We start from the raw sequence: 19784 nt of genomic DNA, 5'->3' as shown, positions 1-19784 counted from the left end.
ACATCAAAATCGAGTTAAGAAGCTAAAACACAACATATTTTCAACAATATTTTAAATTTCATCCAACATTAAAATTTCATTTTCATATAACAATATTCTTAACAACATAAACCAAATTAAAACGTGTGCAAAAAATAATTTATTTTGTAAGAAATACAAATACTAAGATTTTATCATTATTTAAAGAGTATTACTTTTCCCACCCTATGCCTTTCCTCGCGCGCCCTATTTTTTTCCAATTTTGCCCCTGCTCCGGATTACGTTTTCCGGATTTGATTGTTAGAATTTTGCAGATGTTTCCGGATTGTAAAATCCGGAATACTGTTTTACCAGAAGTAAAAATAAAATAAAATGCGAATAAAAATAATAAACAGAAATAAAAAGACATAAGCATAAAAAGAAATCATTTTATTAATATATGAACAATACATTACAATAATTTTCAAGCTTTCAAGCTTTTTAAGCTTATTACATCCTAAAACTATTTCTAATCTTATCCTATTACATAAGCTATACCAGTGGCTCCAGCTCTAACTCCAGCCACTGATGAAGAGGAAAGAGGGTGGGAGGAAAGAAGATGGCGGGGAAGAAGAAAAGCTGTTGGTGGGGAGACAGAGGGGGCACAGGTGCCTCTAGGGAACAAGAGACCATGATGGTCAACATGACACCCAGGCAAACCAACCTCAGATTCAGACTCACCCCTACCCTATTGACCGATCATATGACCCCTGATGGATTTCCAAAGAGGCCTATTTCTATGAAAGGCCAGCGATGGAAACACATCGTTGTAGAAGACGAAAAGAAGAGAAAGAAGAATGTGTGACTTGCATTGAGAAAATGAAGCCTATTTATAGGGGAGGGATGGTTAAAAAACATGTGGGAGGCCATAATTACGGTCAAAAAACGTGTAAAAACACGTTTTATGAAGCTGACCACCGCCCATAACGTTTATAAAAAGTTTTCTTTGTGGTGCAGACCACCGGCCTAAACTTCTGGTGCAGTCCGGAAGATATAATCTGGAATTCACATGCACTCCGGATTACGTATTCTGGAAAAATACGATAATGGGGTGTCCCAAAGTGAAACTTGGGACGTTGTGTATGGTGAGGGTTGGTTCGGATTGTATAATCCAGATTGCATCAGCATTGGATTCTTCTGTGTGGCCCGCATTGCACGAACAATTTTTGTGGTCCACAGCGCCCAAATGCCTCTATAAATAGGGGTCCCTGATTTCATTACAAGTAAACTACACCAGGAAAAAAAATCATGGAATTCCCTGGCTTTGATCCGAACACCAAGCTAGCGGTAGTCTACTACAACGGTGGAACACCACCCCATCTGTTTAGGATTCGCGACGATGTCACCCTTGTAACGCCCTCCTTTTATTTATATATTTTTATTAAGTTAGAATCTATTTATGTGATATATATATATATATATATATATATATATATATATATATATATATATGAGGTGTTAGTATTTTATTATGTGCCATTATTCTATTATTTATTAGAATATGAGAATTATTAGTGTAAGTAGAATTGGAGGTTAGAATAGAAAGAAGAATAAGTTATTGGGCCTAAATAGATTTAGGAAGAGTGATTAGTATTATAAATAAGGAAGCTTAGGTTAGAAAAAGTTTTTACGTAGACTGCTTTTTGGAGAAAGAGGAGAAAGAGGAGAAAGAGGAGAGAGAACCCTAGCAACGAAGAACGCTGCTTTTGATTTTAGAAAAACAATTTAAGGTAAGGGTGAGACTATCCTTCACTAATATTAGGTCTGTGAATCATTGGATTGCATCTAACATGTTTTAGGATGAGTTTGTGAGATTATGAGAAATTAGAGTTGTATGAACATGTGGTTAGTGACAGGTTTATTTTCATGTTAAATTCGTGCTCTAATTTGTTGTTGTAATTTTAGTATATGATTAATTATGAATGCAGGATGTTGATGTGTTAGATTCATGTTTTCATTCATCCATATGTGTTCGTTTGTTTCGGCTGTTCATATGTATATCAATTCTTTACGTTTGTTCCCTTGAATATCCTTTGATTTGATTAAGACTATAATCTACCAACTAGCATTGAAGTTTAATGAAGTTTCCTCGGTATTAATTAGAGTCATACGTAAAACAAAACAAAAAAATAGATTTAAGTTGAAGTAGAACTTTTAAGTATATTATAATGTTTTAAATTTATTGTGGTACTGGAGAATATAACTTGTTGTTCTATATTTCTCCGGTCTGATGCGATTATACTGCTACCTTGTTGTCATGTTAATTGGTCTATCTAGAATTTTTGGTCATTTATGTTTGTATAATTGATGCCTTCAAATTGTTATGTGGTGCTCGTGTGATTATGTATTAGTAGAAGCTCTATATTTTGGTATAATCTCTTAATTTTGTTTTTTCTCTATGAAGATATGGTGTAAGAAGTACTAGGGTGAATTATTTTATTGCATTTTTATTATATTGAAATCCATTATGTCTCTGGGCCACGCTTCCCCTTATAAGTGGTTACTTGTTAGTATACTGGAATTTGTTTTTTTTTTTTATGATTCTATTTTCATATAATTTGGCAATTCTTTGTTTATGGACTATTATTTATTAGATCTTTGGTATATGGTTGTGACCTTAGATTTTGGCGATGCAAAGATGTGTTATTTGATTATGTGTATTGACGTGTTATTCAATGATATAATTGATGTGTTGTTTGACGGTGTGTAAATGATAAAATATTTGACGATGTGTTATTTGAGGATGTGAGATTTAAAGATGTGTTATTTGAAGATGTATTATATAATGATGTGCTATTTGAAATTGTGTGATTCAAGGATGTGTTTATTTTATAAAGATGTGTTATTTGAAGATATGTGATTTAAAGAGTGTTATATAAAGATGTGTTACTATTTAAAGATCGTGTAGTTTTAAGATGAACTTGGAGTAGGAAAGGAAGGATGTCTAGATTATTAGTTGTTGTCGATCTTATTAAGATGTAAGTGTCGGTCTAAGTCCAGAAGTTATAAGAGATGCTCATGAAGTTGTCTAAGTTGTACGAAAGTTATGTCGTTGCATTAGAGTTGTGTCGTTGCATAGTCAGAGATGGGGGCTTAATGCCCGACAGATCCTTTATGACCTTAGAGATGGGGGCTTAATGCCCGACAGGTCCTTTATGACCTTAGAGATGGGGGCTTAATGCCCTGGTGGTACCACATGCATATTGAAGATGTCTAGGATGATTTAAGATGATTTAAGATGTTAAGATGTCAAGTTGTCGAGTTGTTAAGATGTTAAAATGTCAAGTTGTCGAGTCATTAAGATGTTAAGATGTCAAGTTGATGAGCTATTAATGAAGTGTTTTATGAATGATTATGGTGTTTAAGATTAGTAATTGATGATATATGAAGATGTTTATGATTAGTATTATGATAGTTTTATGAGTAATATAAGAAGATTAATGATACTAGTTAAAAAAGTTAAGTTGTTAGATATAATTAATGAATTATATATATATTGTTAAATGTAGTTTATGAGTTACCTGCTTAATATTATTGTATGAGAAATTGATGACATCTTGTCATTACGTAATTTTAGATGTATTTTAGCACAAAAATGGAGTTCACAAGGAGACTTATGCAGCAAAAGAGCAGAAAAACTGAAGAAAAAGCAAAGAATGAAAACGTGTCACGATTTGGATGAAACGTGACACGATTTGAGAAGCTTCAGAAGGGTTTGGTTCGACATTTGAAAACGTGGCACGATTGGTAAAACGTGCCACGATTTGGAGAAACCCTAATTTGTTTTCTTGCTCTACAAGGTGAAAACGTGTCACGATTTACTTAAAACGTGACACGATTTGGGCGATATTTTGTGTCTATTTATGCTGAAGTCTATTCCAAAAACAAGGGTTATGAATTCTAGAGAGCAAAGTGCGATTTTGCAACTGGAAGGAAGACCCGGAGGACAATTTCTTCATCCTTCAACCACTTTGTGTACGTTTTATTACCTCTAATGATTATGTTATTTGTAAACACTATTATGAGTAGCTAAATCCATTAGAGGTTAGGTCTGAGATGATTCGTTGTAACCCTAATTGAGATATTATGTTGTGAAACTCTATTTATTGTGAATGATATTCTAGTCTTTATTCAATTCAATTGTTCTTAATGCTTTTTATATCCTGATCAAATATAAATATGATTTAGTGAGAATGAATGACTACTGACCATAGATTTCTACTTAGACCTATTGAATTGTTCTAATAAACATGGTTAGTCTAGGAAATGATAATCGTTTATTAGTGATATTAGGTTAACGTGCTTTAAACCTTCAAGGATTATTAGACCACCTAAGGGATTAGGGGCTGTAGTTTAAGAAGAGGGTTCTAACTCAAGGGATTGATTATGACTATTTTGTTAACTATCGTGGGATTAGAAGATCATTCATACAGATAGGTGCAACATAACAATTAGGGGAACATCGATGATTCGAAAGACCTAAACTCATCTCTCTCTTATTCTTAAAAACCAATTTTATTTTCAACAATTACTTTTATGCAATCAAACCAATCTACTGCCTAGTGGCAAATCAAAACAACTTGTATACATCCTAAAATACAACGTAGTTGAATTATTGAGATTAAAAATAGTCCTCGTGGGATCGATATTTTACTACTTCGATAGTATTTGGTGCACTTGCCAAACGCTTATCAGAAATCTCACCCCTTTGCTTGGAAATGTTGCTCTTCGTATGGGTAACTTGCAGGTAACCTGGATTAGTTGCAGTCGTGAATGGACTCCTCACAAGTGTGTCTTAGGTGCTCTGATACGTAACGGGATGAGGATTTTGATACTATTTTCTGTTCCTTTACGTATTGCTTTTGAAGTTTAAGAATTATTGTTGAACTAATTCCGCTGCAAGGTTTTTGAATTACTTATGTTAAATGATTTTGAAGAATAAATTGTTATTTATTCAGTTTATGAATTTTTAAGGAGTGTATCATTCCGTTTAAAGTTGTTAAACTCTGACTTATATTTAAGAAATTTTTATGTTGGGAAAAACGGGGTGTTACAACCCTCTCCGGGCTGAAGGATGACCTGGATCAAATCAACCGTCAACTCAACCACAGAGACACGAGGAGGGTGGTCGGTGTTGAATATCGATGTCCATTGTCCGACTCAGCCGGATCTCTACGCTTCAGCCGGATGAAACTCACAAACGAAGGCGACGTGAGAACCATGTTCTCTGTCTTTGGTCAGCACAGCGCTAGAGGACCGATCGAGTTGGACGCTTCGTTGGTTAGATCTGCTGAACAAATTCTGAAAAGTTTGCACCGGCCCAGGAACTACGAAGAGATCAGGGCTCTGCTGGAGGGACCAGAGGAGGAAGAAGTTAGTTTAGATGATCCGTGATAATGTGTTATGTTTTAATTAATCGTGTGTTTTATGTTGTTTTAATTGCGTGTTAGTTATTTGTTGTTGAATTAAGTTGTTGCATTATCTTTTAATTGCGTGTTTTATTGCGTGTTAGTTATCTGTTGTTGAATTTAATTGCGTGTTTTATTATGTTTTAATTTACGGCAAAGATGTTCAGTTAATCGATAAAATAACCAAATATATGCTTTTCGGATTACTAAATCCGGAAAACACAGGGCGTAAGTATATTCCGGAGAACGTAATCTGGAATGCCTCAGCATAGGATTCTTTTCTATGGACCACATTGCACTAAGAATTTATATGGTCCACAACATCCAAGGACCTCTATAAATACATCCTCTCCGGTTTTCACCTTCAATACCATCAAAACACACAAACACACCAAAGCAAACCATGCAAATTTTTGTCATCAAGCTGATGATCTTTCTCATGCTGTTTTAAATATATAGATCTCTATATAACGACATGATGAAGATCTTCAGCATGCTGTCAAAAATATATAGATAGTCCTTGATGCCTCCTTGATAGATAGATAACTCAAAAATATAAAGAGGTTTCTATGAGTTAGATCTTGCTGCCTGCCAGATGAATATGTCATTTGGCAAGGCAGCAGAATCTAACTCAAAGAAATCCTCTTGAAAACACCTTGCCTTTCTTCATCGTGTTGCAGATCTGACTCCAAAGAAGAGGTTCTTATGAACTCGATCATGTCGGTCTGCAGATCGTAACATGTCAGTTGGCAGGCCGGCATGATCGAGTTCAAAAGCTCCTCTTCGAAACACCTTCCCAAAAGATTCATCATTTATGTTATTCTGGAGCGGTTCAGACTATATAATCCGGAAATACTTCGTGCATTCCGGATTATAAAATCCGGAACCACTCAGTAAAAATTTGGCCGGTGACGTTTCACCAAAGCTTTGGCCGGTTAGTGGAGTTTGAATGCATTTTTTTACAGTTTTGAATGTGGAACACGTTTTATTTGACTGTAATTAAGACCTATGATTTATATAAGGCTATAAAAAGGCTTGGATCTTCAACATTTACCTTCATTCTTCTTCACCTCCTTTCTTACATTTTCTTCAAAAAAAAATTAGTTTTTTAGGTAGCTTTTATCAGTCTTTGTGGTGTCATGGTCATTGTTGACCGCTCATACGACCCCTGCAATTGCATTTCAGCTTATGCGGGGGTCGTATAACGGTCAACAGAGACCCTTGACATCAAAGAAAGACACAAAATATTCATATCGTATTTGTCCGGATTTTATAATCCGGAAACACTAACAATCTGGTTCGGAATATATAATCCGGTCCAGGGGTATTTTTGGAATTCTTGCAGGGCGCGCTAGAAGGCCATAGGATGGGAAAAGTAATACTCTTATTTAAAAGTTCAAGTAACACAAAAATTGGTTGGCCCAATTTTAGGTTTAGATCCTTCCTGATGAGGTTTTTGGTTATATACCCCTCCTTTTTGTAATGTTTCTTTTCTTTTCGTTATGGAAGTTTGGGTGACAGTAGCTCACTGCTACTTCATCTCTTTTTTCTCTAAAAAAAAGTAACACAAAAATATTTTTAAAATAAAAAGTAAAGAAGAAACTTAACAAGAAAAAAAATATGTCATTTTGTAAAAGTTTCCATTGAGTTTCTATGAGTTTTAGTCTTGGTGACATATGTTTAATTAGTGTTTATCTTAAGTTGTGGTTTGGTTTGGTTCGGATGGTAAAATAAAAACCACAAACCGAACCAAATCAAGCGGTTGAGTAAGAAAACGATCTGAATACATCTGAACCAAATGCAGTTATTTGTAGTTTCGGTTTGGATTGATTCAATTTACGGTTTTTCTATTGGAATGATGTGACTTAATAATTTCTCTTTTAATTTTTGACATATGTGTGCGCTCAAATAAATTTAATTTGAGTTTGTACCCATGTAAGAATTGTTCTAAATAATTTCTCTTTTAGTTTCTTACATTTGTGTGTGTGCGCCCAAATAAATTTAATTTGAGTTTTTACCCATGTAAGAATTGCTCTAGATGGTGAGAATGATCTTTCAAATTAGTCGGTTCTTTAACAAGATTCTATTTTTTTTATAAAATAAAATAATTATAAGATTATTGGAGAACGTAAAGGGGACATCATAGTAACCCAATGAGTATGGCGAACAACGTCTCCATTGCTCTAAACACATTTCTGAGATGGGGCTTATTACTTTTAAGAGGAAAGTCTTGTTTCTATCCCTAAGTGAGGTTATTAGAAACCAAGAGATGAAGATTATTTATTAAAAGAAAAATATAAGTTTGAGAACTTGATATAAGTTTGTCACTTCTTTTGTTTATATTATAGTAACATGTGGTTTTATTTGGAAGTTTGTAAATGATATAGTGTTTAATAATAACAAGTGGGAGCTATGCTATGCTCTGGTTTTGAACAGAGTCTTACAAGTGGACAATGAAATTGAATTTTTTGAATTAGTCTGTCTTTGAACTTGATATCGAGTTTAAAAAAATGACATGGGGACTAACAAGCAATGTCTTAGTCAAATGCACTCCTATGTTGATTCGCTTAGCAATGGCTCAAGGGTTCAACAATGTTGTTATTGAGTCAGACTCTCTACAATTGTGTGCTTGGATGTTTAAGGAACTTCTCTCAACCACCCTTTCATCAAAGAGATTTGACAATTTCAGAATTGGATTTCTTCTTTTGTCATACTCTTTTAGAGAATGCAATGACTATGCAGATCGGCTTGCCAGTCACAAGGTTTCAAAATTTTGAAAAATAATCTAAATAAATAATTATATAAAATGACATAATTTCAAAATTAAAAAACTAGAATTATAAAATTTCAAATCTGAAAAAATAGATTTTTTTTATTTGTAAGATATATTTTGCATTGATTGAAAAATTACAATCTCAAATGACTACATTGCTTCTTGCATATGAATTTTTTTTTGTCAAAATAAGAAACTAAAAAATACGAGATAAATATCATTACTGTTAAATATAAAAAAAATCGAGGGAAATCATTTTTCTATTATAATAAATATCTTTGAAATAAACAAGAGACTAATATTTTTCGATAAAACTATATGTTTGTCATTGATAAATAGAAAAATATACGGGACAAGATTTTATCAAGAGAAGGAAATACAAGAGTTGGGTTGGGGGCCAACGACCTGACCTAATAAACCACTAAAGCAAAACCCAACAATTCAGTACAAAAATGGTAATAAAAGAGAATTGTCGTAAACAACCATTTCCACGTACAATCCAGCGAACACACGTAGGGGCGCTACAATCGAGCGAATGTAGTGGCACGAAACCTCATCCCCTATACATCCTCTATACATACATTTGAGAATGTTTAAAATGAACAATACACATGGCATATCCAAATCAAATTTAAAAGAAAAGTTACATGTGGCAATGTAAGGTTGAAGCATAAAAGTCATAGTCCAATTACACCATTTAAGACAAACATCCTCTATCCTCTATACATACATTTGAGAATGTTTAAAATGAACAATACACATGGCATATCCAAATCAAATTTAAAAGAAAAGTTACATGTGGCAATGTAAGGTTGAAGCATAAAAGTCATAGTCCAATTACACCATTTAAGACAAACCTTTTTTTTAATGACACCATTTATGACATACTAAAGTAACAAATTATAACCAACAATCAAACAAAAATCTTCAACAACAAAATTTTGAAAAATAATCTAAATAAATAATTATATAAAATGACATAATTTCAAAATTAAAAAACTAGAATTATAAAATTTCAAATCTGCAAAAATAGATTTTTTTTTTATTTATAAGATATATTTTGCATTGATTGAAAAATTACAATCTCAAATGACTACATTGCTTCTTGCATATGAATTTTTTTTGTCAAAATAAGAAACTAAAAAATAAGAGATAAATATCATTACTGTTAAATATAGAATATAAAAAAAACATCGGAAAGCATTTTTCTATTATAATAAATATCTTTGAAATAAACAAGAGACTACTATTATTTTTCAATAAAACTATATGTTTGTCATTGTGTTTACCAAAAACCAGATAAATAGAAAAATATACAGGACAAGTTTTTATCAAGAGAAGGAAATATAAGACTTGGGTTGAGGGCCAACGACCTGACCCAGTAAACCACAAAAGCAGAACCCAACTATTCAGTACAAAAATGGTAATAAAAAAGAACAGACCTAAACAACCATTACCACGTACAAATTAGCGAACCTCCGTAGGGGCGCGACAATCCAACGATTGTCTGCCAACACAGAAACGACCCAAGTTCCAACAATTATCTTCAAAGTATCAGAAGACCATAAATGCCCTTTTGAGTCAAAACAATCAATTACGAACCGAATCCACAAAGTCGCAGTGGTCTTGAAACTTCAGTCGCAGTCCAGATCAAGGGATGAACAAACGACATAAATCGACCACTGTCCACCAACGATGCAAGAAGCAACCACGACGGATACAATATTTTAGGTATGATGAACGAGTACTACCGTCAACACGGAGCATCTACGCACCTAGCCATTTCGACCAACATCAGGATAAAACCAGTTATGTTGAATCCAAACATGCATCCAACAGAACAACGTCAAAACTAAAGAACCCATACCTTCAATCCAGAAAACGAGATTCATGATTTTCAGACAAAATCACAGAGCCGAAACAAAGTCACTAACCATCTTCATTTCCACGAAACAAAACAAAAACAAACACAAATAAACAAAAATGAAAAAAATAGCAAAAACCAGACCGAGACTAACTCATAATCGCGTCAACACCATAGCTCTACAAGACAACGACATCGTTGAACGAAACCAATGACCACAATAGAATCAACACACACCAAGACTCTAAAAGGACAGCCGTTGTGGCGCTTCATCGACGATGAACTGAAACCCATAAATATATTTTTCATTTATACGTAAAAACACGGGCCATATATTTACCACTGATAAACATAAATACATGTGACACATATTTGTCATCATTGCGGCAAAAAAATACTAACATTATTTTTAACAAAAAATACGGGAATATTTAAAAATTCACGGGATAAATAATTTTCATTGATAATTAAAAAAAATAAAACAATTTAAGATTAAGAAAATATAGTCTATCACCCGTGCATTGCACGGGTTAACACACTAGTTGTACAACAATTGTAAGTCTTATAAAAAAAAGTTACTCAAAATTCAACAAGTCTTATATAGAAAGTGAATAGTAGAAATTAAATTTAGGCTAAAATATGTTTTTAGTCCCTGCACTTTTATCAGATTTTGGCATTGGTCCCTACACTTTTTTTGTTTGGAATTGGTCCCTGCACTTTGTAAAAATATTGGTATTGGTCCCTCTGTTAACTTTCTATTAAAAAAAACACAAAACTATTGGTATTGGTCCTTGCACTTTGTAAAAATATTGGTATTGGTCCCTGCACTTTGTAAAAATATTGATATTGGTGCCACGTGGCGTGAAATTATTGGGCCATGTGGCACTCCGTTAGTTTTGTGTTTTTTTTTTTAACAGAAAGTTAACAGAGGGACCAATACCAATATTTTTACAAAGTGCAGGGATCAATGCCAAACAAAAAAAAGTACAGGGACCAATACCAAAATCTGATGAAAGTGCAGGGACCGATGACACATTTAAACCCTAAATTTATATTGAGCAAGTGTTAGCACAACAACCAAATGATCGAGAGATTCAGAGAGAAATATAGCATTATTTACTTCACAATTTAGCTCCTTTAAATTTTAATAATGAATCCAACCAAATTGCATGAAATGCTGCATATGAGCTTACTATGTACTCGGTTTCACAAGATGATAAAGTTGTAACCGGTTGTTTCTTAGAACACCAAGAGATTGATGCTCCTTGAAGCTTAAACAAGTAACCAAAAGTGTTCCTTCTATATTCTTATCTCCAAACTAATACGAGTTTGAGTATCCTATCAATTCTTTTTGCTTCTCATGAAACGATAATCCATATATGTTTGTTCCTATCACAAATATCAGTACTCGTTTTACAACTAATAGATGTGACTTCATCAAGGGGTCATTCATAAATTTGGTTATCATCATAAGGATCCTACTACTTGTTTGAACAAGGTGGAATCAACCACATAGATATCTCAATAAGAGGGATCGTAAGGATTTTTTTAGGAAAGGGATCGTTAGTTTATTAAACATGAAATTTGGTTACAACATATTCATGTTCCCTTCGTTTAAAAAAAAAATCCCATGATCTTAATCTAAATGAAGTAATCAAGAAAGACGATTTGTTGGGTTATAAACACATGGAAACAAAAACTTAGAGTATGTTTAGATGATGTAATTGAAAACATTAGAGTAGAGTCGTCTGGGCCATATACAGCATCTAAAGCCTTTCAAACGATGCATATAAAATTTTATTTACAAATAAAAAATATTTTGATGCTTATTATGAAGGGGAAGCAAAATGAAGTTTGATCAATGATTTAAATTTACAATCAATTAGTTTTATATTGTTTTCAGCAATACACTATAGGTGATGGTGAAGGAATGTTCATAGTGAGAGATCAAGGTTTAAATCCAACATTAGGTCATATGAGTCATCCTTGCCTTTTGCAGCATTTGAGAGTACTTCACCATAATTTTCAACATGGGTTTTATTTGTCCAATTCTTCCTAATAATGTCTTTCAAGCCAAAGGATTTTGAGCTATTAGACATGACTGGATTTTGAAGGGGAGGGATTTTGTGGTTTAAACCGTGATTATTTGGATCAATACCCTTCCTAATCAATTTTTTTCTTATATGAGAGTTCCAAAAGTTCTTAACTTCATTATCCGTACGTCCAGGCAACCTCCCAGCAATTAGTGACCACCTATACATGAATCATATTCAATAATTAATAATCATTATATAAGCAAAAGATGTACACAGTACACTGATCTCTAAACTCTAATTATGAAGTGGGTGTTTGGTTTCTTGGCGACTAATTTATTTGAGTGACCAAGCAATTGAGCTCAATTACCACTTAGGAATTGATTCATTCTTAGTGAAGCTCATTTACCATTTGAACTCAATTACTTGATTATTATCTCTATATCATGTAAAATGATTTATCTTTGATTACGTAATTGTAAAAGTGAGTTGAACAATAAATTTTAGTGCAAGTTAAAAATTATGTTTGAAGTCAAAAACTACAAATTCTACCTTCATATTATAATAAATTCTACCGAAAAATATTCAAACATATCAAAATCAATTATACAACCTCTAATATTAATTTTTGACACCTACAATAGTAGAATCAAACATACGAAAACAAATTTGCTAACAACTAATGTTTGTCTTTATAAAAAATACCACTTCTTGCTAAATAAACAAAATGAAACTACCCATAAAATTAATTACAGAAAAATAAAATTCCTTTGTCACAAAATTTAGTAACACATATGGAAAGGGATTTGTCATTTTCCCTCTCTAATTTTCCACCCTAATTTAATCTTTTTTAGCAGCAATCAGGAAACAATACACACCATGGTGTTGGATCACGAGGGGGTTCAGAGGATCATTACATTGGATTTTGAGCGACCACACAAATGTTATTGAACACATTGCGACCACTCAAAACTTTAAGACATTGGATATATGAGTTATTTCATTTATAAAGTGTTCGACATTCATTTTTTCATCTAATGTGAGTCTCTTACTCACACTTGATATACCAACAATCTCTCCCTAAAGTGCAAGTTCATCACTAAGTTGGGTACGCACCCCTCAACCAGAAGCTTTTTCATCTAGATTTACTTGCACCGCCGTTGTACTCCATCAACGGGATACGCCGCTTGAACACCTTGGTCAGAATGACTTTCGGTACAAGGAGTCAATCAAACCATTATCTTTGATACCACAATTGGGTTATAAGGGGTCTGAGAGATCATCATGTTGAGCTTTAAGCAACCACAAGATTAGAATTTGGCACCACATCTCAACCTAAAATTAGGTATATGAATATCCTCTCATATATATTCAACATTTCATCAATTCCAAGTTGACGTGTGACTAATCACTCACACTTGAATTTCAACAACCTCTTGTCCCCTCCCACCCCCCACCCCCACCCCACCTCAAGTGAGTTACCCACATCACTAGACCCGATGAGCAGCACTAAGATCCCACTCATGTTCTCACACCAAGCAGAATTTTGTGGCTTTGACACCATTTGTTGGAAAGTTTGGGGAGTGTCTGGAACAACAATGCTCCATGATCGCATGATATGGAGACACTATATATACTAAATGACTTAAGGTCTCAATGGAAGATGTGGTGTCAAATTCTGCTTTTGTGGTTGCTCAAAGCTCAACGTGTCGATCCATTGATCTCTCAAACTCCTTTATGACCCAAAAATGGTATCATAATGATGGTTTGACCGACTCACTTTATGTGGACATCACATCTTCACTTAAACCCTTAAAACATTGAGTATATAAGTCATCTCACTTATATTGTATTGAACATCCATATTTTCATTTAATGTGAGACTTTTTTCACACTTGACTTATCAATACATGTGATTGAATTTATTTATCACTTTCCCTCAGCAAACACAGAACCTACAACTTTTCATCCATTCAAAAAGTACCACATTGCAATTCATCAATTTTGTGATGGAAATACTGTGGGAGGGAGTATTGCATGGTCACGATTAATTAGACATACATGTTTAGAATTAAATCATGTAATTCTTTTTTAAAAAAAACTAAATGATATTTATTCTTGTGTCTAAATGGTGTGTCTAAATAATTGCGATCATACAAGTATTTTCCATAATATGTACTACCGCTCGGAATCTATATATAAAAAATTGGATCAACAAAAGTTGATCTATTTAGAGTCAACAAAAATCGATGTATGTAGTTTAATATTTTGTTGATTCAATTTTTTCATACGATGGATGGACTACCTTATAGCATTTAAATATGATAAAAAAAGAAAATACCGTTGAACTTTTTGTGTGTCATCAAAAGCGCATCTAATAAAGTTGGATTCATGGCACATAATCATAATAAATTCGTACCGATTGCCTAGAAGGGCATGAAGCTTGATGATGAGATCTTCTTCATCTTCAGCAAAGTTGCCTCTTTTAAGGTCTGGTCGTAGATAGTTCGTCCATCTCAGCCTACAACTTTTACCACACCGAAGTAAACCTAATCAAATACATCAAACCAAATCATTTAATGTGTGGTGAGGTTTAAATATATCATGCATATGCATGTGTTGTTACATTGTGAATTCATGGGATGTTCTTTCAAATAGTTCCATCATACAAATATATATATATATACCTGCAGCTTGAGGGATTGTACTCCAACAAACCTCACCGTGTTTGTTTATATAATCTATGAGTTTTTGGTCTTCTTGTTTGGTCCAAGTTCCTTTGTTCTTGTCTAATTTGATATCACAGCTAGGCTTCCTCATTCTATGTAAATCTGAAAGAAATGATAAGGGGGAGAGATAGAGAGTGAAGCTTGAGGGTTCTAAGATGAAATTGATATAATAAGGGGAAAGGAAATTATGCATGCATTTATATACTAGGTTGGTAATTGGTTGGTAGTTCGGATATTAAATCTGATCTAAAGAGTTGACTTTGACTGGTGGTTTATGCGTGCGTGACTCACAACTATACCTTCAATTCAGAGTACGTGCAAGTGTGCATCTAGTGCAAGTAATCTATATATCTATATATATATCCACAGAGATAAGATGTACATTACACATGTATCTATATATATTGATGTTTTTGTCTCTAACTAATTCCCGGTACAAGTGATTTCATCTTAAAAAATAAAATAATTATTGATGTTTTAACTATAAGATAACTAGAAACTCATATGGGGGTTTAGTGGTAAGGACTTAAAATTTTGGGGTGTGTTCATATCAAATTCTCATATTTAAATCCTTTCGATGTTAATCACTGTGTTCTAGTTTATGCATAGTTTTACTTTAACTTTATTTCAAATCTCCCTCTAATATATGGTGGGGAAATTTTAACTTGAACACAGCCCCAAATTAATTTATTTGGGCACACACACAAAATAAATAAAACATTAAAAGAGAATAGATTTAAATGATGTGACTTAATAATTTCTCTTTTAATTTTTGACATATGTGTGCGCTCAAATAAATTTAATTTGAGTTTGTACCCATGTAAGAATTGTTCTAAATAATTTCTCTTTTAGTTTCTTACATTTGTGTGTGTGCGCCCAAATAAATTTAATTTGAGTTTTTACCCATGTAAGAATTGCTCTAGATGGTGAGAATGATCTTTCAAATTAGTCGGTTCTTTAACAAGATTCTATTTTTTTTATAAAATAAAATAATTATAAGATTATTGGAGAACGTAAAGGGGACATCATAGTAACCCAATGAGTATGGCGAACAACGTCTCCATTGCTCTAAACACATTTCTGAGATGGGGCTTATTACTTTTAAGAGGAAAGTCTTGTTTCTATCCCTAAGTGAGGTTATTAGAAACCAAGAGATGAAGATTATTTATTAAAAGAAAAATATAAGTTTGAGAACTTGATATAAGTTTGTCACTTCTTTTGTTTATATTATAGTAACATGTGGTTTTATTTGGAAGTTTGTAAATGATATAGTGTTTAATAATAACAAGTGGGAGCTATGCTATGCTCTGGTTTTGAACAGAGTCTTACAAGTGGACAATGAAATTGAATTTTTTGAATTAGTCTGTCTTTGAACTTGATATCGAGTTTAAAAAAATGACATGGGGACTAACAAGCAATGTCTTAGTCAAATGCACTCCTATGTTGATTCGCTTAGCAATGGCTCAAGGGTTCAACAATGTTGTTATTGAGTCAGACTCTCTACAATTGTGTGCTTGGATGTTTAAGGAACTTCTCTCAACCACCCTTTCATCAAAGAGATTTGACAATTTCAGAATTGGATTTCTTCTTTTGTCATACTCTTTTAGAGAATGCAATGACTATGCAGATCGGCTTGCCAGTCACAAGGTTTCAAAATTTTGAAAAATAATCTAAATAAATAATTATATAAAATGACATAATTTCAAAATTAAAAAACTAGAATTATAAAATTTCAAATCTGAAAAAATAGATTTTTTTTTATTTGTAAGATATATTTTGCATTGATTGAAAAATTACAATCTCAAATGACTACATTGCTTCTTGCATATGAATTTTTTTTTGTCAAAATAAGAAACTAAAAAATACGAGATAAATATCATTACTGTTAAATATAAAAAAAATCGAGGGAAATCATTTTTCTATTATAATAAATATCTTTGAAATAAACAAGAGACTAATATTTTTCGATAAAACTATATGTTTGTCATTGATAAATAGAAAAATATACGGGACAAGATTTTATCAAGAGAAGGAAATACAAGAGTTGGGTTGGGGGCCAACGACCTGACCTAATAAACCACTAAAGCAAAACCCAACAATTCAGTACAAAAATGGTAATAAAAGAGAATTGTCGTAAACAACCATTTCCACGTACAATCCAGCGAACACACGTAGGGGCGCTACAATCGAGCGAATGTAGTGGCACGAAACCTCATCCCCTATACATCCTCTATACATACATTTGAGAATGTTTAAAATGAACAATACACATGGCATATCCAAATCAAATTTAAAAGAAAAGTTACATGTGGCAATGTAAGGTTGAAGCATAAAAGTCATAGTCCAATTACACCATTTAAGACAAACATCCTCTATCCTCTATACATACATTTGAGAATGTTTAAAATGAACAATACACATGGCATATCCAAATCAAATTTAAAAGAAAAGTTACATGTGGCAATGTAAGGTTGAAGCATAAAAGTCATAGTCCAATTACGCCATTTAAGACAAACCTTTTTTTTAATGACACCATTTATGACATACTAAAGTAACAAATTATAACCAACAATCAAACAAAAATCTTCAACAACAAAATTTTGAAAAATAATCTAAATAAATAATTATATAAAATGACATAATTTCAAAATTAAAAAACTAGAATTATAAAATTTCAAATCTGCAAAAATAGATTTTTTTTTATTTATAAGATATATTTTGCATTGATTGAAAAATTACAATCTCAAATGACTACATTGCTTCTTGCATATGAATTTTTTTTGTCAAAATAAGAAACTAAAAAATAAGAGATAAATATCATTACTGTTAAATATAAAAAATAATAAAAAACATCGAGGGAAAGCATTTTTCTATTATAATAAATATCTTTGAAATAAACAAGAGACTACTATTATTTTTCAATAAAACTATATGTTTGTCATTGTGTTTACCAAAAACCAGATAAATAGAAAAATATACAGGACAAGTTTTTATCAAGAGAAGGAAATATAAGACTTGGGTTGGGGGCCAACGACCTGACCCAGTAAACCACAAAAGCAGAACCCAACTATTCAGTACAAAAATGGTAATAAAAAAGAACAGACCTAAACAACCATTACCACGTACAAATTAGCGAACCTCCGTAGGGGCGCGACAATCCAACGATTGTCTGCCAACACAGAAACGACCCAAGTTCCAACAATTATCTTCAAAGTATCAGAAGACCATAAATGCCCTTTTGAGTCAAAACAATCAATTACGAACCGAATCCACAAAGTCGCAGTGGTCTTGAAACTTCAGTCGCAGTCCAGATCAAGGGATGAACAAACGACATAAATCGACCACTGTCCACCAACGATGCAAGAAGCAACCACGACGGATACAATATTTTAGGTATGATGAACGAGTACTACCGTCAACACGGAGCATCTACGCACCTAGCCATTTCGACCAACATCAGGATAAAACCAGTTATGTTGAATCCAAACATGCATCCAACAGAACAACGTCAAAACTAAAGAACCCATACCTTCAATCCAGAAAACGAGATTCATGATTTTCAGACAAAATCACAGAGCCGAAACAAAGTCACTAACCATCTTCATTTCCACGAAACAAAACAAAAACAAACACAAATAAACAAAAATGAAAAAAATAGCAAAAACCAGACCGAGACTAACTCATAATCGCGTCAACACCATAGCTCTACAAGACAACGACATCGTTGAACGAAACCAATGACCACAATAGAATCAACACACACCAAGACTCTAAAAGGACAGCCGTTGTGGCGCTTCATCGACGATGAACTGAAACCCATAAATATATTTTTCATTTATACGTAAAAACACGGGCCATATATTTACCACTGATAAACATAAATACATGTGACACATATTTGTCATCATTGCGGCAAAAAAATACTAACATTATTTTTAACAAAAAATACGGGAATATTTAAAAATTCACGGGATAAATAATTTTCATTGATAATTAAAAAAAATAAAACAATTTAAGATTAAGAAAATATAGTCTATCACCCGTGCATTGCACGGGTTAACACACTAGTTGTACAACAATTGTAAGTCTTATAAAAAAAGTTACTCAAAATTCAACAAGTCTTATATAGAAAGTGAATAGTAGAAATTAAATTTAGGCTAAAATATGTTTTTAGTCCCTGCACTTTTATCAGATTTTGGCATTGGTCCCTACACTTTTTTTGTTTGGAATTGGTCCCTGCACTTTGTAAAAATATTGGTATTGGTCCCTCTGTTAACTTTCTGTTAAAAAAAACACAAAACTATTGGTATTGGTCCTTGCACTTTGTAAAAATATTGGTATTGGTCCCTGCACTTTGTAAAAATATTGATATTGGTGCCACGTGGCGTGAAATTATTGGGCCATGTGGCACTCCGTTAGTTTTGTGTTTTTTTTTTTTTAACAGAAAGTTAACAGAGGGACCAATACCAATATTTTTACAAAGTGCAGGGATCAATGCCAAACAAAAAAAAGTACAGGGACCAATACCAAAATCTGATGAAAGTGCAGGGACCGATGACACATTTAAACCTTAAATTTATATTGAGCAAGTGTTAGCACAACAACCAAATGATCGAGAGATTCAGAGAGAAATATAGCATTATTTACTTCACAATTTAGCTCCTTTAAATTTTAATAATGAATCCAACCAAATTGCATGAAATGCTGCATATGAGCTTACTATGTACTCGGTTTCACAAGATGATAAAGTTGTAACCGGTTGTTTCTTAGAACACCAAGAGATTGATGCTCCTTGAAGCTTAAACAAGTAACCAAAAGTGTTCCTTCTATATTCTTATCTCCAAACTAATACGAGTTTGAGTATCCTATCAATTCTTTTTGCTTCTCATGAAAAGATAATCCATATATGTTTGTTCCTATCACAAATATCAGTACTCGTTTTACAACTAATAGATGTGA

At 32.9% G+C, this 19784-nt stretch overlaps 1 protein-coding gene across 2 annotated transcripts; it reads right to left on the bottom strand.

Annotated features, from left to right (window-relative positions):
• Window positions 1–11830: 11830 nt before the first annotated feature.
• Window positions 11831–15004, bottom strand: LOC146932063 (transcription repressor MYB4-like). 2 transcript variants are annotated; one of them, XM_085703669.1, is made up of 3 exons: window positions 14820–15004; window positions 14516–14645; window positions 11831–12316 (listed from the first exon to the last, which is right to left on the bottom strand). In XM_085703669.1, the coding sequence occupies exons 1-3, from the start codon at window positions 14914–14916 to the stop codon at window positions 11998–12000; spliced, it is 546 nt and encodes a 181-aa protein (XP_085559795.1). In that variant the 5' UTR covers window positions 14917–15004; the 3' UTR covers window positions 11831–11997. The 2 variants fall into 2 exon arrangements, with proteins under 2 accessions (XP_085559795.1, XP_085559794.1); XM_085703668.1 differs by having other exon boundaries at window positions 14784–15002.
• Window positions 15005–19784: the final 4780 nt, after the last annotated feature.

Source organism: Medicago sativa, chromosome 4, assembly GCF_051527215.1.
Source record: "Medicago sativa cultivar Bolivia chromosome 4, Bolivia_mono, whole genome shotgun sequence".
Classification (NCBI taxonomy): Eukaryota; Viridiplantae; Streptophyta; class Magnoliopsida; order Fabales; family Fabaceae; genus Medicago; species Medicago sativa.
The sequence above is the reverse complement of the archived record's forward strand: the minus strand, read 5'-3'. Positions and strand labels throughout refer to the sequence as shown.

What these genes read in the sequence shown, in the direction of transcription:
- LOC146932063 (XM_085703668.1), bottom strand. Translation starts at nt 14,916, where the DNA reads ATGAGGAAGCCTAGCTGTGATATCAAATTAGACAAGAACAAAGGAACT. An exon ending in TACAATCCCTCAAGCTGCAG is followed by an intron (nt 14,646 to 14,783) that starts GTATATATATAT and finishes GTATTTGATTAG; the next exon opens with GTTTACTTCGGTGTGGTAAA. An exon ending in CATGCCCTTCTAGGCAATCG is followed by an intron (nt 12,317 to 14,515) that starts GTACGAATTTAT and finishes ATTCATGTATAG; the next exon opens with GTGGTCACTAATTGCTGGGA.